Here is a 20,365-nt window from a genome sequence, read left to right as displayed (position 1 = left end):
TGAGCACAGCTGAATGAAACTGGTGAATGAAAAACAGTTTAAAGTCTCATTAATCTTTATTTTTTTTTAACTAGCCACACAAAGACCACCTATAATTCCTGCACTGCAAAAACACAAAATATTACTATATTACTAACTAATTCGGGACTAGTTATCATGTAAATATCTTAGTACACCTGAAATAAGACAAAACTAACTTACAAGTAACTTTTCAGCAAGAAATATGTCCTTGTTTTAAGTCAATAATTCCTTAATATTGGTGAAAAAGTACTAGCTCCATTGGTAGAATGTTCCTACACAAGGTTACCTCGTTACCTAGCAACCCCAGCCCATCACCTAGCAACCCAGTTCTAGTTCCATTGGCAGATTATTTCACTTACAACAAGACAATATTTTATAAGTGAAATAATCTGCCAATGGAACTTTTTCCTCAATGTTAAAGAATTACTGACTTGAAACAAGCTCACATCTTGCTGAAAAGTTACTTTAAGTTTGTTTCGTCTTAATTCAAGTGTAGTAAAATACTTGCACTACAAACTAGATCAAAAATACTTGGTAATATTTTGGTGTTTTGTGCCACGTAGTCCAAGATAACTGGAGGAGCAGCAGGAATTTAGCAGTCAAGATGTTCAAACATGGTAGAAACGCACCCAAAAATGTAGTTACAATGTAAATTTATGCTCATTGTTATTTGTAAAAAAACAAAATAAAACATAAATACATCTTCTACATCACAAGAGCAAGATTTCAGTCAGACTAAAGAGCAATTCTGTTTTTAGCAGCTCTTATTTACATCAACTAGAAGCTGTAAAAAGACAAGAATAGATGATTCACGAGAATAAGAAGCACTACTGCTACTCGCACAGAATCATTTTTACAGCACAGGAGGGACAGAAAGAAGGTCAAAATCATCAATTTTCAAAAGTTTGTCATCCAAACCTAACAAGCTTTTAGAAAATGGTTTTATAGATTCAGCTTGAAGCAGCTTTAGTGTGAATCTATACAGATTAAAACCGAGTAAGATACCCGAGTAAAACCGAGATAAGAAAGTACTCCACTCACTCGATATGATGGACGTTTTCTCCGGCTTTCTGCCACACGTACGTCATGTTGGGAGGGTCGGCCACCGCCTGGCACTGCAGCAGTGCATTCTGGGACATGTTGAGGGTTGTGTCTTTAGGAGGAACGATGATGACAGGCGGACCTGGACAGAAGGAAATGACAGAGTTTTTATGCTTCTTTTTTGTGAAGAAACTAAAAACTAGCTCAGAACAACTTTAAAATCTGTGTAGAAAAAACATTTAAATCTTATAAGTGGGTGCCAACATTTTAAACAAGAGGCTAATATTTCACAATTTTTGGAACTTTTTCATGCAAAAATTTCAGATTTTTCAGTTTTCATTTGCTTTTCTAATGAAAACAGTTACAGTTAATTGACCTTCTTTCATAGCGACCTCAACCTAAAACCTTTAGAAAACAAGAAGATACAAACTTCTGGAGGACAAATATTTGTTTTCCAACTTAAAAAAAGTCAAAGACGGTTACTAGATTTAGGGGAACATTACTTTTTAATTTGAAGAACTATTTTCCCCCTCAACAGTTTAAATCAATTTGAAATTTTATTCAGCATATTTTGTTGGATAACCAGATTAAGGAAGTAAGGAAGCAAGTGCTTATTCACAGATTTGGCCAAAATACACGAAAACGGCAACTAAAGTAGGCGAAGTTTAAAAAGCTGGAGGGTCTGAAGAAGATTTGACAACAAGCTGACACCTGACAGAGGGAAGATGTTGGACCGCTCCGCATATAGACACGAGACTGAGAGAAACACGGCGATGGTGGAAGCTAATAAAGGGAGATCGGGCAGTCTCACGGGCTGGAAAATACACATAGACAAGGAGAAAATCAAACTGTGACACCTGAGGGAAGTGGTTATTTGAAACAAACAGGTTGGGCCCAAACAATGACAGAAAGGAGACAGCTGCAACATGACAGGAATTATTTTCTGTGTGGGTTTGTTCTGGTTTTGTCATGTTTCTGGGGTCTTAAAATGATTATTGTTGGGGTAAAAAGTTTAGTGGGTAAAGAAAGTTGGAGCAGAAATTTAGTTTCTTCCATGAGGACATTTTCTTACGGATGGGAATAAATAATAAATAATAAATAAAAAATAAATAAATGGGGATAAATACAGGAGACATCTGAACAAATGAGGTGAACGTCTGTCACGTAAGAAAAACGAAGACACCTTTAAAACTGCCTGCGTGTTTCCTAACATATTTTGACGTTTACAGTAATGGACACTGCTATCTTTAAAAGTAGTTATGCTAACCCTAAAGCGCTACATCAGTTTATAGGTATGCTAACTTAGCTTATGTCCCATCAAGGTTATCTTCTATCCTAGCTAAGTTAGCTAATGCTGGGATTTGCTAGCTATTGCTAACTAGAATACCTTATATCCCATCAAGAATATCTTATATTCATGAAACCATATACTTTCAAGCTAAGTTAGCCTTAGCCTTTCAAGCTAAGTTAACACTATTAACTGGTGTAGATCTTTAGGGTTAGCGGAAACATTGGTTCCGCTAACCCTAAAGCTCTACACTAGTTAATCGTTATGCTAATTTAGCTTAAGTCCTATTAAGGATATCTTCTATCCTAGTTACGTTAGCTAATGCTGGGATTGCTAGCTGATGCTAACCTACCTAGGATATCATGTCTCATCAAGGATATCTTATACCCTTGAAGCCATATACTTTCAAGCTAAGTTAACACTATTAACTGGTGTAGAGCTTTAGGATTAGCAGAAATAATGTTACCGTTGACCCTAGCAAGTACTAACCTAGCATTGGCAGCTAAGTTAGCGCCAACAACTATTAGCAAAATTAATTTTTTACTTTGAAACATAAATTCTTTACTTTGTAGCTATTATACTTATAGTAAGCAATACATTCAAACTGTAATATTATATTGCAGTAATTAAGAAGCAAAACACTTAAAATAAGGGAAATGTTCCAACATGTGAGAAAAAAAATAATGTTTTGCAGTGAAGTCAGCCGTTTGCAGAAGGCTAATAAGCAGAAGCGCGTCTCTCCACCTGCTTTACATGTAAACAACAATAATCTCTGCAGCAGTCGCTACACATCAGGCTCGTAATCCAACATCTGTGCGTGAGTAACAGGTCGGAGGTCACTAACGGCTTTCAGACCGACTTCATGCAGATCAGATATTAGTCTGGATTAATCCACCCGTTGTGGGAAAGCAGCAGGAAGCTGCCGCCAAAGCCCAGATAAAGTGATTTCAGTCGGCTCATGAGGATTATTAGTTGTAATGTGACCACTCCGACTCCGAGAGCCTCAAATTAAGTTAAACCTGGATGAGATTCGGTGGTAAAATATTTTAGAAAAATGATGTAAATATATTTCCTGGCTCTCCTGAGGAAAGGGATCTGCAGTAGGAGTTGGAGTAGGAGTACAGGAGAAAGTCAGAAATAAATCCCACTGTTTGTTATGCAGAGCTGTGTCGGTGTAATCCAATGATGCACAGATTCATATTTGCATATTCTTCATGCTTTTGTCCTCAAAATTGACTCATTTTTACATTTTCCTGACAGCCAGTCATGACTGCATAAAAAAAACCTCAAATTAAAACAGAAAGACTTCACAAAACTAATAAGTCCCGTTTCATTTTTTAAACTTTCACTTGCTTTCAAAGTGAAATAAAATAAGGATGACTTCAGTTTGAGCTTTAATACAACAGTGTGATCTGACGCAAGGCCGAGAAAGAGGAATGTAAATCACAGCGTCTTCAGGCACAAAGACAGACAGGCGGCGAAAGCTGACCTTTGATCTCCAGCTTCGCCACGCGGCTCGCGTTTCCCTCGGCGTTGGAGGCGTGGCAGGCGTAGAGCCCGGCTGCCTGCGCGGTCACCGCCGGCAGAGACAACGCTCCTCCCTGGTGAGAGCGACGAGACGGAGAAACTCAGGATGATTTGACATGAGAGGCGCTTTAAGAAAAAGTTACGCACATTAAAAATGCAACATTCGCGTCAGAAACTCGCTGATATTCACCGTTATTCTCTGCCAGCGGCTGCAGAGCAAATAAATACTTCATTCCTTTATGTTTCCTCATCGAAAAATTAAGAAATTCTTGCAAGTTAATTTCAAACAAATTGACACAAAGCTGTCAAAAGAAACAATGTTCTTCACTCCTGCTTCACTAATTAAACTCTAATAAAATAAAGATACTTGGAGAGAAAAAACAATATTTTACTGCAGCAGCAGAAGCATCAAAAATTAAAAAAAATCAAATATTGATTTTAATACATTTATTTCCTGGAGGAAAAGAAAGTAGAAAATCACCAGTTTACCTGTCAATTACCGTAAAATAAATGTTTTTTGACAATGATGAGTAAAAACCAGAAACTACAGTGTCATTTATTTTTATCCGACCGGAGCGACATTTCTACAGCATGATGCTCTTCAAAATGGGAAAAATAAGAAAACCTTTATGTCTGCAATTTTTTTATTTTTAGCAGCATAAAATCTCTTAAATAAGGACAACATTAGGTGTAGCAACAGTCTACACACTTCATTGATTAATAATAAAAAAACAATTAAAAAAATAATAATAATCAAAAAATATTAATGCAAAAGACCAAAAACAAAACAAAAATAATCTGAAATAAATACACAGCTAACTACATATAGGAGAAAAAAAATACATGGATTAAAAAGAGAAGAAGAAGAAATCAACATTAAAGGCAATTATTACAACTAGAACTTATAAAATATTCATGATTTGTTTTATAAGTCAAAACAATCTGGTTTCTACAAATATTTATTTGCATCATCTACTGAGAAAAACACGGTAAATTTCATAGTTTTATATTTATAGTAAAATTTGTTTAAAATTATTAGGTTTCTTGTTCAAAAATAGTATTTGTTTATTATTTTTAAGCATATAGTATTTGTTTAATAATATTGTTTATTTTGTATTTTTGAACAAACATTTGTTTAAATATTGTTTTAAAAATTCAAATATTGTTCAATCTATATTTTAACAATATTATTTAAAAACAATATCTTAAACAAATACTATTTATTTAAAAATATAATTTTATGTTAAAAAGAAAGACAATAGTTTTGTTTATAACTATAAATTTTGTTTAAAAATACTTTAAGTAACTTAGTATAGTTACTTATTTTGGTTATATGTAACTAACGTAGCTACATATAATTACACTATTATTTTAAAGTAATAATAGTGAAAAATACATAAAAAATAGAAAAAATTAACTAAATATTTTTTGAATATTTGTAAACAAATACAGGTACAAAAAAGTTAATTATAAACTTAAGTTAATATTAAATAATAATAATTAGAAAAAAAGCAAAATTACTGACATGTGAAATATATTTATTTTAATATTTGAATTTATTTCCATTTGTATTTTAATTCTGACCAATATAAATTAAATTATATTTTAAATGATTTATATATTTAATAGTACCAGTTTAAATGCACTCTCAATATTTCCCTACAGAATAACTGAAAATAATAACAAATATAATTTTAAGCAGGGAGAAAAGAGTGGCTCAGTGTATGAATGGGTGAATTTCAAAGCACAAGCCATTTTGAATTCAATACAAAGGTCAGAGGTCAGAAGTGTTGTTTAAATGGCTGCTCTTATTCTTCCAGCAACAAGACTCTTGAAATAAAATACCAATACAGACATCCAGAGAAGAGAAATTTTAAGAAATAGCAGGTGCACCCGCTTCTTTTCAACATTTTGTGTTTTACACAACAAACAGAAGAATAAAGGGAAAAAGACGAGTGCTGAACCCGAACACGGCCTTGACTGAGAGGGAAAACGCCGCAGAAAAGATGAATATTTTACATTCACTGCAGGAAATTTGAACGATTCAGACCCTGAAAACTCCCCTTGAAATCGCACTAAACGTCCAACCATCACAAGAAAACCGCAACAAGAATCACCAAAGTGAAACAATAAATTTTACCTTCAAAAGTGAGTAAAAAGTTTATTTAATAGCTTGTGAGTGAAACTTTTTAAAGTTTATTCTGTTTATTTAGGAGAAATCCAGTAAATTATTGTTTGTGTACCTGAATGTTTGCACTGGGAACGGCGCTGCCGTCTTTTAGCCAGGTGATGGTTGGCGTAGGGTTGCCAATAGCAACGCAGTCAAGAGACAGGCGACTTCCCACCAGGGCCTGGACGACAGGGGGCGGGGCTTTGGTGAAAGTGGGCGGGGCTAAAAAGAAAACATAAACAAGCTGGAAATAAAAAAATTTCCCCCACAAGATAGTAATCAAAGGATTATCAAAAAGACTCAAAACATTATCTGTCAATCATTTCACCTGACTGTAATCAAATAAATACTTACAGTTACATATAATTACAAAAGAAAAATTTTATGTATTTTTTAACCTTTCAACATGGATTTATGAAAGTATTTAAATTTGTAGATTACAGACATACTTTGCTAATCAATAAATTAATTTAAATTTATTTAGTATTGCAAATTCATTGAACAATCACAATTGATATATTTGTGCAATTTATAATAAATTTTACTTAATTACTGGAATAACTGTATAATAAATAATAAACAATGTTTAAATGTTTCGGTCAAAAAGTTGATCTGTGTCAAACTTTTCCACAGAAATGCAGCTGATTATTTTTATTTTATTTTAATTAAGCTTTCCTGCTGCCACTTGGTTACAGATTTAAAATAATAAAACCCAGAGAAAAACAAAATCAGCTACACATCTGCAACTTTACAGTTGTAACAATTACTTTTCCAGATCAAACTAGTTTTCAAATGATGTTTACTTATTAAAATTTAAAAAAAAAAAATCTAAACTAAATTGGGATTTTGTGAAAAAGCAGTTTAGCTGAACTCTATACCTAAATGCCTGTTGTATCAAATATGATACAAACAGTTTTAGTAGCACCAACGGTTCTGTTTTTAAAAATAAAAACACATTTGATTATCATTTTCTGAATCAAGTTTGAAGGATTTAAAGTCGGACAGAATTCAAGATATAATATGAATCATAAAATCTATATTTCTCAGATATTCGATTTGAGCCTTTACAGAAAACTCTGCTGACTGCTGGACTCTTGTTTTGCTTCGCAGGCGGTTTGATTTGTTGAGGAAGAATCGGGTCAAGATCACACCAGCAGAGCCAGAACCCGTCATCGCTCCCGCAGTCCAGCTTCGCTTTGATCTGATCATTTCTTCTGAGCAACGATCGAAAAAAGGTTTTCCAAAACACAAACAGACTTCAAAGCACACACACGGAAAAAAAGATAATAATCCATATTTTATACCCAGATTTAATATTTAAACCCATCAACAGGCATAACTTTACTTATTTTACCCCTGAAAACACAGATCATTAAATATTACCTGATGCAAATAGAAACTTTACACACGTCCAACTTCTTTAAGCAGTATTCAAAAGTTGGAAGTTTAAAGAAGTTACATTATTTACAGCATCTGTCATATAATGCTTATTTTGGAGAGCAAAATAAACGCAACATAAGTGCAGATATTATGGAAGATTCACTTTTTAAAGAGGCAGAAACCACCTAATGAGGCTATAAACCATTCTTTTGATTTTCTGGGTTATAAATAAATAAAATTTAGACTTTGATGTGTTTAGAAAAAACAGAAAACTGTGAAATTGGATCAAAACAATGTACCTCTGAAGAGGAGCAGAGAAGCCGGATATCTTCTGGTAAAATGTTTTCCCTTAAATCACTACGGCTCATTATAAATAACTAAAGAACTACGTTTAGGTGGGTATTTCATACAAGCAAACGCTGGAGGCTCTGGTGTAATCCCACCAAGTGGAACAGGAGTTTAAGGTTTTATTTAAATTCTGGATAAATGCATCTTTAATGTGTTTTTCTGCCGCAGCTGCACCCCGTTGATCAGCTCTGTCAGGGTCAGGATTGTTTTGTTTCTGACTGAATGGGGCGAGATTTCTGCAACATGATGCAAGTTTTAACCAGGAAATGAGACCAGCTTCCCGCTGTGCAGAGGTTTGGTTGTGTCTTCATGTAAAATATATTTTTATTTAATCTAAAAACCAAAACTAAAAGAGTTCTTAAGCAATTATTGTAGAACTACATTTGAAATATTAGTTAGCCTAAATTAGGCATCAACAGAATTACAAATCTGGACTTTCAAATTAGGTTTCACATCCAATTACCAATAAAAGCTCACTTTGTAAGATAAACCAAACTCGGAATAATAAAAGCTTCTGTGTTCTTTCAAAATAAAATTCAGAGTTACTTTCAAATATGAAAATGTTTTATAATGACTAGAAATAACTATGTTATGAAGAAGCTGCAACATCTTCAAGAAACAAAAGAATAGATCATGTGGCCTTTTATTTAAGCGCTGAGCATTGTTTGTGTTGTCAACATTAGCTAATATGTAGTTTTAGCTATTCATTAGCTAAAATATAGTTAAAAATAGCTGTAAACACAGAGCTAAAATTATATGTTTAGCTATAAACAAACGTGTGTTTAGCTATATGTTTTAGCTAATATGTAGCTAAAACATATAGCTAATAGCTAAAACTATGAACTATTAATCCAGCAGGATACAGCTCACCAGTCACAGAAAGCAGAGTCCAGTTGCTGCTCTGCGTTTCCTCTTCCAGTTTGTCCAGCTGAAATATCCGGCAGCTGTAGGGACCCTGGTCGTCCAGCTGCAGGCGCTCCAGCCTTAGGGTGGCGCTGCTGAGCAGAGACGCCCTCCCTGCAGAGACAGAGGCAGACTTCACTTTTCATCCTTCAACTTTTCATTTGTGGAGAAAACAAACAAACAAAAAATAAAGGTTCAAGTTTTTCTTTTTTATTTTATTTTATTTTTCAGTTACAGAAACAGACGCTCAACGAGCGCTGCACAGACAAACTTGGAAACCAGATCTGCTGGTTGCCAGGTGACGGCTCCCTCGAGCCAGCGCCGCTTGTAACATCAACCCTTTATCTCTCGGAGGCTGCAGACTAACTGTCCATGTAGATTTCACACCTTAACGGATAGATCCGACAGAAAGAAAGAAAAAACCTGCACCTCCTCAGGAAGAAAATAAAACGTGAAAGCATCAAACAGACTGCAGGATTGCTCTGTACCACAGGGAAGCCACTGTTGTGATGGTAATTATTAACAGATTCAGTGGATTGGAGGGAGCCTGGCGGCGAGGGACTGGCCTGACTGTAAAAAAAATAGACCAGGAAGTTTGAGCCAGGTATGCTTCTAGAGATAACACACCCTGTTTACTTTTCCTCGCCACCAAAGTGGATCAAATCCACAGGGAGGGGGACAGAAGTGGGAGCGAAAGTGGAGCAAAACACACATCAGCGTACATTCAAGGGATTAGCTTGTTTCAAAACCCTGCCCTTTGACCCCCTCTGGTTTTTATCTCCGCTGCCTTCCTGTGATATAGGTCAGTGCAGCGCTGAGCGGGAGAGGCAGAAACGCTGCTGGATTTCAGCAGGGGAAAATGGACAGAAGTGGAAAAGAAAAAAATCTGAGCGAGACGAGATGCAGAACAGAAAAGTGATCAAATTTGTAAAATCCCTCCAGAGCTACTATCCAGCAACTTTCATCAAATGGAGGAACAATTTCTGCAGAAACCATTCAGGGTGTTGAAGCAGGAATGAAACTAAAAACTGGGTTGTATTAAACTATTTGTTCTGCAACACGGCAGCTCAAAGTGCTTTACATCATAAAAACATGCAGACACAAATTAAAAACCAGGAACAAACTTAACATTTTGTTGAGTGACATCATCAAATATGTTGGTCAATGATTCATTTATTATGCGTCAAAAGAAAAGCTAAACTGGTTAGTCTTGATTTAAAAGAACTCAGTGTTTCGGCTGTTTTGAAATTTTCTGGAAGTTTTTTCCAGATTTGTTTGTTTTCTGTTGTCGTTTAGTAATTTCTTGAAATACAAGAGCTCTCAGAAGTTTCTGTATTTTTTATCCCATCACTAATATGACAATTCAGCTACAAAACATGAAATCTATTAAGAGTGCTGCAAAAACACAAAATCTTACCAAGATTTTGAAGTAGTTTCTAGTGAAAATATCTCAGTTCACCTGAAATAAGACAAACTAATTATGAGTCATTTTCTAACAAGAGATAGAAGCTTGTTTTAAGTCAATAACCTCTTAATATTGATGAAAAAGTTCTAGTTCCGTTGGTAGAACATTCCTCTGTGCCATTACCTAGCAACCCTAGCCAAGCCCAGCCCGTTACCTAGCAACCCTAGCCAAGCCCAGCCCGTTACCTAGCAACGCAGTTCTATGGAATTAGAACGTTATTATCAATATTAAAGTATTTACTCAAAACAAGTGCACATTTCTTCCTGAAAAGTTAATTTTAAGCTAGTTTGTCTTATTCCAAGAAACTAGACCAAAATTACTTGGTAAGACTTTGTGTTTTTTTTTTACAGTGCAAGTATTTTATTTATAAAGTGCTTTTCACAGACATAATATGACAAAGCGCCGTATAACAAAAATCAACCTTGAAATTGTACAAAGCATAAAACAAACAAGAAAATCTGTTAAAAGAAAAATAAATACAAAAGGTCGGGTTGCCTGGTTGAATAAGAGCCGATGAACTTACAAAATATGAAATTTACAAAACAAAAATTAAATATCATCTCTTATCTACACCTTCTATCTTTAGGTGAGCCCACAGATTGTCTCATTAAGCCATTATTAGGTCGAATTGTAAGTATTCTTGTTGCCAAGTCTATCTAATCTGGAACCGAGTCAAGAACAACAGCAAACCAATATGAGAGCATTAGTTAAAGGGGCAGCATTATGTATTTTCTAGGCAGATATTTACTTGATTGTGGCTTGAAATTTGGCCTCTGTCTCTTTAAGAAACTCATGCCTTCAGAATGTTGTCACAACATGGTTCCTCCATTAACCCTTCAACAACTTTCTTACCAGCTTTTCACTGTGAAGAAACTCTTATAATGAGATCAGATGTTTGTCAGACGTTTGCTAATTGCTGCTGGCTAGTCTGAAGGAGCTGAGAGGCGGAGTTACGGCTTGGAAACTGCAGCTCAGAGGAGGCGGAGCTAGGTCCACCGAGGCGTTTTCAGCTGAATGGTTGCCATGGAGAGTAAATGATTTCTCAAACAAGCATGAAAGAATCAAAGCAACACTCCAGGAAATAATATAATAACACGATGCTCAAAAAAGTTGATTTTATATAACACTACACCTTTAAGAACATAATTTAATAACATCTATACTAGTTAGTTTCCAGCTACATTTCAGTGAACCCAAACTTTTATGCAAGCAGAACCTCAACCACATGCTTGTCCAACACATTTTTACAAGTTAAACGGACAATTTATGGAGCAGAAATCCAGCTGGATGTTAACCGACGTGGTTTTGTCTGCAGGCGGATTGAAAAGAGGCGACACGGTTGGAGGTGAAGGACTTAAAGCAGCGTCGTTTCTTTCCGCGTGATGTAGAGTCAGAAAAACATCCGTATATTTGCAAAAGAAAATGTTTCTTCGCCTTGTTTCTCCTCCTTCACGTCGGCAGCACATTGGAGCACAGGTGGAGACAATAAAATATTCAAAGTAAAGAAAGTTTAGTGGTTGAATTTGAATGCAGGCAGGAGCTTCACACCAGGCTGCAGTGGTAAAAAAAAATAAATAAATCCAAACCGAGAGACGGTCACGACCAAACATCCACAGCAGACGACACCATTTTGTATCAGAGGTACTAAAGTGAATACAAATAGTATTCAAGTATCACTACTTCAACATATTTTTACTCAAGTAAAAGCAAAAAGAAGCCATCCAAGAAATGACGTAAGAGTAAAAACGTATTTGGTAGAAAGTCTACTCAAGTATTGAGTAACAGTTATTTAATATTTAAAAATTACATGAGGACCAAAATATAAAGTGTAAATTTAAGTATTTTAAAGGACGAAAATGACAATAATTCATATCAATAACAAAAAATAATAAGATTTATTTTTTTCCAAATCAGTTTCTTTCAATAAAAAAACGTATAAAACTTTAACAGAAACTGCATGTGTGTGTCTCTGTCTGGTGAATTTCTGGATAAAACATGTTCGTTTTTCATTCGGTGAGTAGAAAATTCTGAAATTTTACTCAAGTAAGAGTAGAAATACTTCATAATAAAATTACTCAAGTAAAAGTAAAAAGTACATTTTTTCAGAAAAGTTACTCAAGTGAATGTAATTGAGTAAATGTAACTAGTTACTACAAAAACTCTCAAAGGAGATATGATACAAAATGAACAACAAAAGGTGTCAAAATAGAAAGAGAAAATTGCAATTTTATATTTTTTAGGGTTGGAAATCATCTTCAGTATTTAAGACAAAAGGTTGGGTTGAATCAGGAATCAACAGAAACTTTCTCAAAGCTAAAATATCTTTGGTTTTTGAGAGGATACACAGGGAAACTTGCCAACTTCCAACAGAAACACCACAGATAACATTTAAATCCAGGATTTTCAGGCCGAGAGGGGAAATTCAAGCTTAGAGTAACCCTAATCTTTGCTACACTAAGTGAGCTAACACAATAACAAAACGCAAAAGAAAAACATCAGTAATGATCTTAGAGACACAATTACTGGGAAGGGTTGTAACGCCACTTCAGTCTATTTGAAATCTGACTTTGTCCTTTGCATAGATTTAAGTAGAAACGTTTGGTCAGAAACATTTTGGCACAAACACACAACTGTTGGCTCCTCTGGAGACTCAGCACCTTTAACTGATTCACCCGACTAAAAACTCCACTCCGTACCAAAGTACTATAGACAAACATGCCGTTTTTGGTCCAAACTGGGTCATCAAAACTACCAATGCAAATCCACAACAGAAGGACTGAAAGAGAAAAAAAATCAAGATAAAATTTTAAAACTGAATCAAAAATTTGAACTGAAGAAATGATGGGAAGAAGAGTGGGTCAAAATACTACGTTGGTATATCTGGGTGTAATTATGTTTCCCCATCATGACACTAAAAGTAAATTTTGACTATGTGAACCTGAGAGGGTAAAGTCTGTGTGTACGTAGGAAGAAACTTATTAAGCTGTCAGATCACAAATGTAGTAAAATGAGATGGCTTTAGTTTTGCATTACTGATGTAAAAACACACATCAGGATTTCCATTTTCTTCTTTGCCCAAACTACAACTTCACTGTTGAAAACGCACAACTTTTATCCTTCAGCCCTTCTGTAAATACGTTGTTGAGAGCGTCGTCTCTCCTGCAGCATCAGAACCAGGGGCCTGAAAAGGCTCAACACTGCAAAAACACAAAATCGTACCTAGTAGTTTTAGTCTAGTTTCTGCTGAAAATCTCATTACACTTGAAATAAGACAAACTAACTTACAAGCAACTTTTTCAGGACACATAGAAGCTTGTTTTGAGTAAATAATTCACTTAGAACATGGGAAAAATGTGTTATAAGTGAAATAATCTACCAATGGAACTAGAACAGGGTTGCTAAGTAACGGGCTGGCTTGGCTGGGGTTGCTAGGTAACAGCTCAGTGGAATGTTCTACCAATGGAAGCAGAATTTTGAGCCAACATTATTTATGTAAAACAAGCTTATTTATCTTGCTGGAAAATGACATGTAAGTTAGTTTGTCGCTAAGATGCTCTAGAAACCAAACAAAAATTACTTGGTGAGATTTTGTGTTTTTGCAGTGAACACAGCCTGATGGAGAAGGCTGGTTCTGTTCTGGGGACGACTGTGGAATGATATAGAGAAGGATTCTGCATAAAATCAAGAAAATAATGGACAATCCTGACCAGTGTTTTCATGAGTGTGTTCAGTCAGAGGCTTCCTCAGATTCGCTGTAATACTGACTGCTACCTGCCAACAGCCATCGCCATCTACAACAAGGCTTTGAAGACTTTGAGTCAACAACATTTAATTTCACTTTGGAATCAATAAAATATTTTTGAATTTGCAGAAATAATGTCTACTTTATTTCTGTAAAATATTTTATATTACTGTAAAAATAAAAATAATTTTTTTTAAAAACGCAGTCATGGTATGAATACCAGAAGGTATCTGCAACTAAAATCTCATAATACATAATTAGTCATTATTATGGTTACTGTAGAGATCAAGAAGTATTGGGTCAGTCTATCAGGATCTACTCTGGTCACTTCACATCTACAGAATTGGACCAATCTGTCTCTGCAGCTCATTCAGTTTACAGGTCTTCTATGAGTTCACTAAATTACGGAGTTCCTCAAGGTTCTGCTCTGGTGTCCTTGTTGTTTCTGTTGCGCCTGCTCTCACTTTGGCATAACTTAACATCTTGAAAAGCCGTTTTTGTGTTAAAATTCAGTTATACATCTCTTCTAAAGTTTTTGAGGTAAAAACTTAAGAATGTATCATTCTAGAATATTTTTGACGATGGCGAACGCTGTGAAACTGGGAATTTTTTGTCCACACAATCTCTTACTGACTTCATTTTAATACCCAACTTTGAAATACATAAAATAACTTTGGAACAACAGGTTATATGCAAACATTGATGTTTCAAACGTGTTCTTTTGGGACAGAAATATGCTAAATATATCATCAAAACCACCACAACAAGGCCTAACATTTCTACAAATAAACTTTTTCAAAACAATATTCACTTCTTCTCTTTATGCTAATCTGTTTGCGCACAGCACTCGCCATCAAAAGTAGCAGCTATGTGGGTTTTTCAAAAGCCTAAACCAAACAATACCCTTTGTCAGCACAATTCAACCACACAATGCATTTATTTGTCAAACTGCCTTTGAGTGAATCCCCCTTAAGGCTCCTTCCCCCATACTCTTAGGTGACACTGAAACAGAAAACCATGGAGTGAAACTCCAAAAGTAAAGAAAATAATTCAGAAAGGAACTGCTTTTAAAGATTAGAGCATGAATTATAACACGAAGTCATTGATGTCCTTTCTTAAAAGACAAAAGCTAGCAGAGGGAATATCATCATCATCTGTGTAACTTATTGAGACATTTTTTATCACGGGGTGACTGTCAGAAAAAAGCCAATATTCCCATTCTTCTCAGTTCCAGTTTGATGCCCTTCATAAAGCATCCAAACGAGTCAGAACAACGCTGACAAAAGGAATATCTGCAAAGACCACGGCTTGTGATTTTATAACATTTTATTGAGAGCGAAAGACGCATCACACATATTGATTTTCCATCTTCCAAAATGGATGTGCAACATTTCAGAAATGAAGTTTTCAAATTATAAAAAGAAGCCTTTAGGGAAATCATCCACAAAGTGTCTTGTTTGGTTTGACAAGAGCCTGTAGACAAAAATTACTTCAATTCAATACCATTTTGAGCGCCTCAGACATTTATGTCCCTGAAAATGTGATATCCACGGGCAGAGAGCCCACATCATCTCGAAGAGATGTCGTCAGCTCTCGGCAAGTCGAGGAGATGCTTTCAGGTTTCGGGTTACGCTCCGTCCTGCTTGTGGCTTTACGCAGGGTTACCGTGTTACGGCTGGAAATCTGAATTGAAGCAATTCATCTAAATCTAAATAAGAGGCCTAGCTTGATGCTCCGCTGAACAACCCAGCGCCAGGCTATCATGTTTGTCCACTTGGGAAGGAAGCACTTTAACAGTGTTTTAAGTTGCTCCTGCTTCCAGTGGGACAGCGCATTTATACAGCTGTATTTGCTTTTAATAAAGTCAGCAGAAGCACGGTGCCAACCTGGGACTACATTTCCTGTCCACAGAGCTGACATTAATGCTTTGATCACTTGCTCTGCAACAACAAACACTTAGACCTCTGCTAGCTGTTTTCACAACGCAGGGGGAACGCCAACGAATCCTTTTATAAAAAATATATATATATTAAAAAAAACTATGAGTATATCGAAATAAAATAAGCTTGAATTGGCACTGAGGGACAAAAAAAGAGAGAGATTCATCTTTATATCCAACCATTTTCATAAACCAGGGAGAAATTCATCTAGGTTAAGCTAACAGCTACTCAACCAAACAACTATTCAAGCTAACAGCTATTTGAGCTATCATTAATTGGAGCAAGCTATCTGCCATTGAAGCTATCAAGCTACTCAAGATAATGGCTATTTCATTTAGCAGCTATACAAGCCAACAGCTACTTTAGCTATCATTAATTCAAGCTGCAGGTGTGCAAGCTAACTACTTGAGCTAACAAATACTCAAATTCAGCAATTCATGCCAACATTCGAGCCAAGTTAACAGCTACTCAAGCTAACAGCTATTTGAGATATCATTAATTCAAGCTGCAGGTGTACAAGCTGTCACTGAAACTAACAAGCTACATGAGTCAACAAGTATTCAAATTGAGCAACTGATGCTAACATTTAGCCAAGTTAACAGCTACCTGAGCTCACAGACCATTAAGCCGACAGCCAATCAAGCTAAAAAGTGTACAAGCTAACATCTAACATGTACAAGCTTGTACATGCTAGCTTGTACAACATGTACAAGCTAGCATCATAGGAAGTGGGTTAATTTCAGAGAGTAGAAGAACAAATATATAAAATTTACCTAGCAGTTTCATCAAAAAGTGCATATTGTACTAGATAGTTGTGAAGTTTTATAAATATTTCTATCTTTTTATAGTGATGAACTCATCGACATACAGCTTCAATTTGAAGAAAATACTTCAATCATCCATTTTTGACTTATTGACTCAGATTATCCATCAGTTTCACTATTTGACTTCCCTACGAGACTCTTGCCTAATGCCTCTAAGGTACTGACTTCTCATTACTACTCTACACAAACCCACTTCACAGAAAAACATGGAAAAACCACTAATGTGGGGCAGAGATGGAACCGAAACGTCAGCCTCTGCAGACTGATTCACTTGGATAACTTGCATTTGAGTCATAGCAGCCAAACATCAGTTGGAGGCAGTTTGGCTCTTGAAGCCAAACTGCTCCGACACCCGAGAACACGCCTGAGGGGTTGAAATGCACACTGCTCATTTCTACACTAAAGACTCCAGGTATCCCATGCTGCACCTGTGAGAAAGCTCAAGCTCCGCATCAGCGAGGACAAAGCATCTTTTTCAAGCCCTTTGAATCGGGGGAGAAACGGTTTTCTGTTTGTTGTTACCAAGCTTGTCCATTTAAAGACAAGGAATGAGTAAGGTGTGCAGAAACGTGTAATTTGTCATTCAAAAGGTAGGCAAATTTAAAGGTTATAAGCAACCAGCAGATTGCCTTGCTTCCTCTGACATGGACGATGATTTATGCTGCAGATTGTCGCCTGAATCAGCAGCAAAAGCCGACTGTCTTTTACGAGCCTGCGCTGGAATTAACACTAGAACTACCAAAGATTCCCAAAATGGGAATCTTCGTCCAGGTACCAGAGAGGGGCCAGTTTGGCCCTGTCCCTAGAGCTACCAAAGAGGGGCCAGTTTGGCCCTCCAAGAGAGGGTGTGAAGAGGCGCCTTTGTTATGTAAATACGGCCATTACTATCCTGTTCCAAGGACAATCAGCGTGAAAGTTGATGTAGTGAGTTTGGCTCTCCTCCCCCCTGCTCACCAAATGCAGTATATTTCAAGTCCCATGCATAGTTTCTCTTTGCATGGTAATTCTTACAACAAATCCTGATGTTGTTTTCTAAGTTTTGTCGCTCTAGTATCTTGTCTTGACTCTCAGTTTTCTTTTTTAAACAACATGTTAACCAGTTTAATAGCGGATGCGCTCTAAAACTTTGTATATTTTGCATCCTTTGTTTACGGCTTTTTTTTTTTTGCAAACTTTACAACAAAATTAAATGTCTTTTCTTAGTGGTTAAATTATCAGCTAATAAACTGTTCATGATCTACTGCATACGTTTTGTTAGGTCAGTTGTTAACCTAACAAGCAACAACAACTGCACCATTTAATTGATTTTAAATGTGTACTATAGGCAGAAATGTCTGTCCACTAGCCTATATTAATTATTTAGTAATAAGCTGTTGTAGTGACTGGTGGATGGTTATGGTCTTTTCTATAATTTCTTCTCTGAAATTGCAATAGAGGACTGGGGTTTCACAGCACACTATGGTGAAAAGTCAATTTAATGATGTCGATGAAAGGATGTTAGCTGCCATCTTCCAGGTGTGTTCAGTTGGAATCAGAGAGTAATTAGCAGGAAAACTAAGCGTACTTGTTCCATGCAGGTCATCTACATCCTTTCAATGTAAAATGTAAGCAAAAGTGGGGTGGCCTCAGATTTTAGCTGTTGTTGAACAGTGTTTGTTTTTTCACATTTACCCAAAGACAAAATAAACATCCAACAAAATCTGCTCAGCATGAGTCGGGGATGAGGCATCAAACTATGGAGAATGTTGTTTTTCACACAAGTACCCTCTGCTGTAGTGCGTTTCCTGCTTTTGGAGCGGTCTCGGGACCACTTGGCATTCACGTATACATTCAAACCGCACTACAGTTCACTTCAGCTGAACCGAGACCTAGGCTTTTAGGAGGACCAGAGTTCACTTCTTTGGTCCGCATTAGAGTTTGAGTACACATTCACACCTCCCTAAATCAACCAAATTTTCTAGGCAAATGAAAAAGAGTATTAACGTGGGCTAAAGAGGGCTGGTGTGAATTTACCCCAATTCTCCTGAAATTTTGGGAACCTGTGGCAGATGTGTGCAAATCCACTCTCAATATCTTGTACATCACATGCCAATGTGTTATAAGTGGGAAAGGAAATGCAATTTTTTTCAACTTGTGGAGAAGATGAGCTATCTTATGCTGAAGATTGCTGTGTATTTTATCCAATTCACTTGTGAAAAAAAAATCACAAATGCATTGAACAAAGATACATTTCAAACATTTTTCATGTACAATATCAATAAATACAAAGTTACACAGAAGCAGCACAGCGGTGTGGTAATTACCAATGTCTCCTTGGAAAAAAAGATCTCCAGTTTGAATCGTAGCCTTGGATTTATTCTGTAGAGTTTGCGTTCTCTCGTGCCCTAGTGTTTGGACTTCCTCTAGCAGTGCTAAAGCATAAATATTAATAATATTCAAAATACCTTGATTTAGTACATCTAAGTAGCCATCTTGGTGTGTTTCTGTGTTAGCCCTGTGTTGAACTTTAAATTCTCCTTTAGATACATTCTGCCTATCATCGACAGATAACTGTATCCAGTTTTTGGGCCTGAATAAGATGTAAGCTGGTACAGTAAAAATGTCAGAAGAACATTTCTGAATTGCTTGGGTAAAGGTATTGGTCTCTGTAACTCAATTCCATCAGGGTTGATAAAAATGTAAATGCAATAAAGAACCTTGGATTTGATGAAAATGTTTACATTAAACACTTTGGTGAGCACACTTGAGTCTATGAAACACAAAATTCTGCCTTTTTCACATGCAAATGGTAAAAATTGAGTAAAAAATCTTAAAAATAAATTATCTTCTATTCCATTTACATAATTATCCACTGAAATTTTTTAAAATTAAGAGAGACAGTGCAATTGCACGTCTGTTTGCAGCCATTTTTATATGTATAAAATGTGAGCATACGCCTAAATGTTGAATTGGGGAGTGGGGAGAAGGTGACTTTAACTGCTGTGTTTTGAGCGTGAAAGTTGATGTAGTGAGTTTGGCTCTCCTCCCCCCTGCTCATCTACAGGGATGCTAATTAGACCATTCAGAGTCGTCAGCTTGGCCACATTTGGATGCTAATAACCCAGTTTGGCCCCTCTCGGTAGCTCTAGGAAGATACCCAATCTGGCCCCTCTTGGTAGAGATAGGAATTTCTCAAAATCCTGGTAGTCCTAGTGTTAAAGTGGCTACTGCTCCCACTTTTGATAATTCAGCCAATCAGCTAAGGTTCACCCTGACTTTACTGCTATGTAAATGTCAGCATCGGGTTTCCTGGTTGAGGCTGGGCGTGGGAGTGGGAGTGGCTCCCCACTCAGAGGGCAAAGGCTGTGACTCAACTAAAAGCAGGTCCTGATCCTTTGACACACACAAAACTAATGGCGGAGATTACAGCACATTACTCTCTGTTAGCACAAGAGATGAATCTGAGAATATTGTTACAATATACTAGAAATTTGGATATGCAATAGAAGTGAAATATCTTGATCTAAATACTGAAATATTTGAAAACATTCTTTAAAAATGGACTCCACTTGTTCCAATTGCCTTGCAAAATTATTCATTATTCACATTTTAACATTTTACAAGCAGTAAAACTCTAATTTTGGGGGATTTTAGTTTGATTTGCCAAAGCAAAATAATGCATAACTGTGATATGGGAGGAATTGGTGAAAGGTTTTCAATATTTTAACAAATAAAAG

At 36.2% G+C, this 20,365-nt stretch overlaps 1 protein-coding gene and 1 long non-coding RNA gene across 2 annotated transcripts in view; one reads left to right on the top strand and one right to left on the bottom strand.

Annotated features, from left to right (window-relative positions):
• Positions 1-20,365, bottom strand: part of igsf9a (immunoglobulin superfamily, member 9a) — a 64,325-nt gene that overhangs the window by 28,070 nt on the left and 15,890 nt on the right. Inside the window, exons 4-7 of the mRNA XM_032570137.1 lie at positions 8,646-8,792; positions 6,121-6,269; positions 3,840-3,951; positions 1,063-1,204 (exon numbers count right to left, since the gene is read on the bottom strand). Of these exons, the coding sequence (XP_032426028.1) occupies positions 1,063-1,204; positions 3,840-3,951; positions 6,121-6,269; positions 8,646-8,792 (550 nt within the window). The remainder of the gene's footprint in view (positions 1-1,062; positions 1,205-3,839; positions 3,952-6,120; positions 6,270-8,645; positions 8,793-20,365) is intronic.
• LOC116724700 (uncharacterized) lies at positions 186-16,864 on the top strand. The gene is made up of 3 exons (XR_004340255.1): positions 186-289; positions 1,387-1,394; positions 16,850-16,864. It is a non-coding gene; the product is annotated as an uncharacterized LOC116724700 (long non-coding RNA).

This window comes from Xiphophorus hellerii, chromosome 8 (genome assembly GCF_003331165.1).
Source record: "Xiphophorus hellerii strain 12219 chromosome 8, Xiphophorus_hellerii-4.1, whole genome shotgun sequence".
NCBI classification, from domain to species: Eukaryota; Metazoa; Chordata; class Actinopteri; order Cyprinodontiformes; family Poeciliidae; genus Xiphophorus; species Xiphophorus hellerii.
Note: the sequence above shows the minus strand (reverse complement) of the source record. Positions and strands in the feature narration are given on the sequence as shown.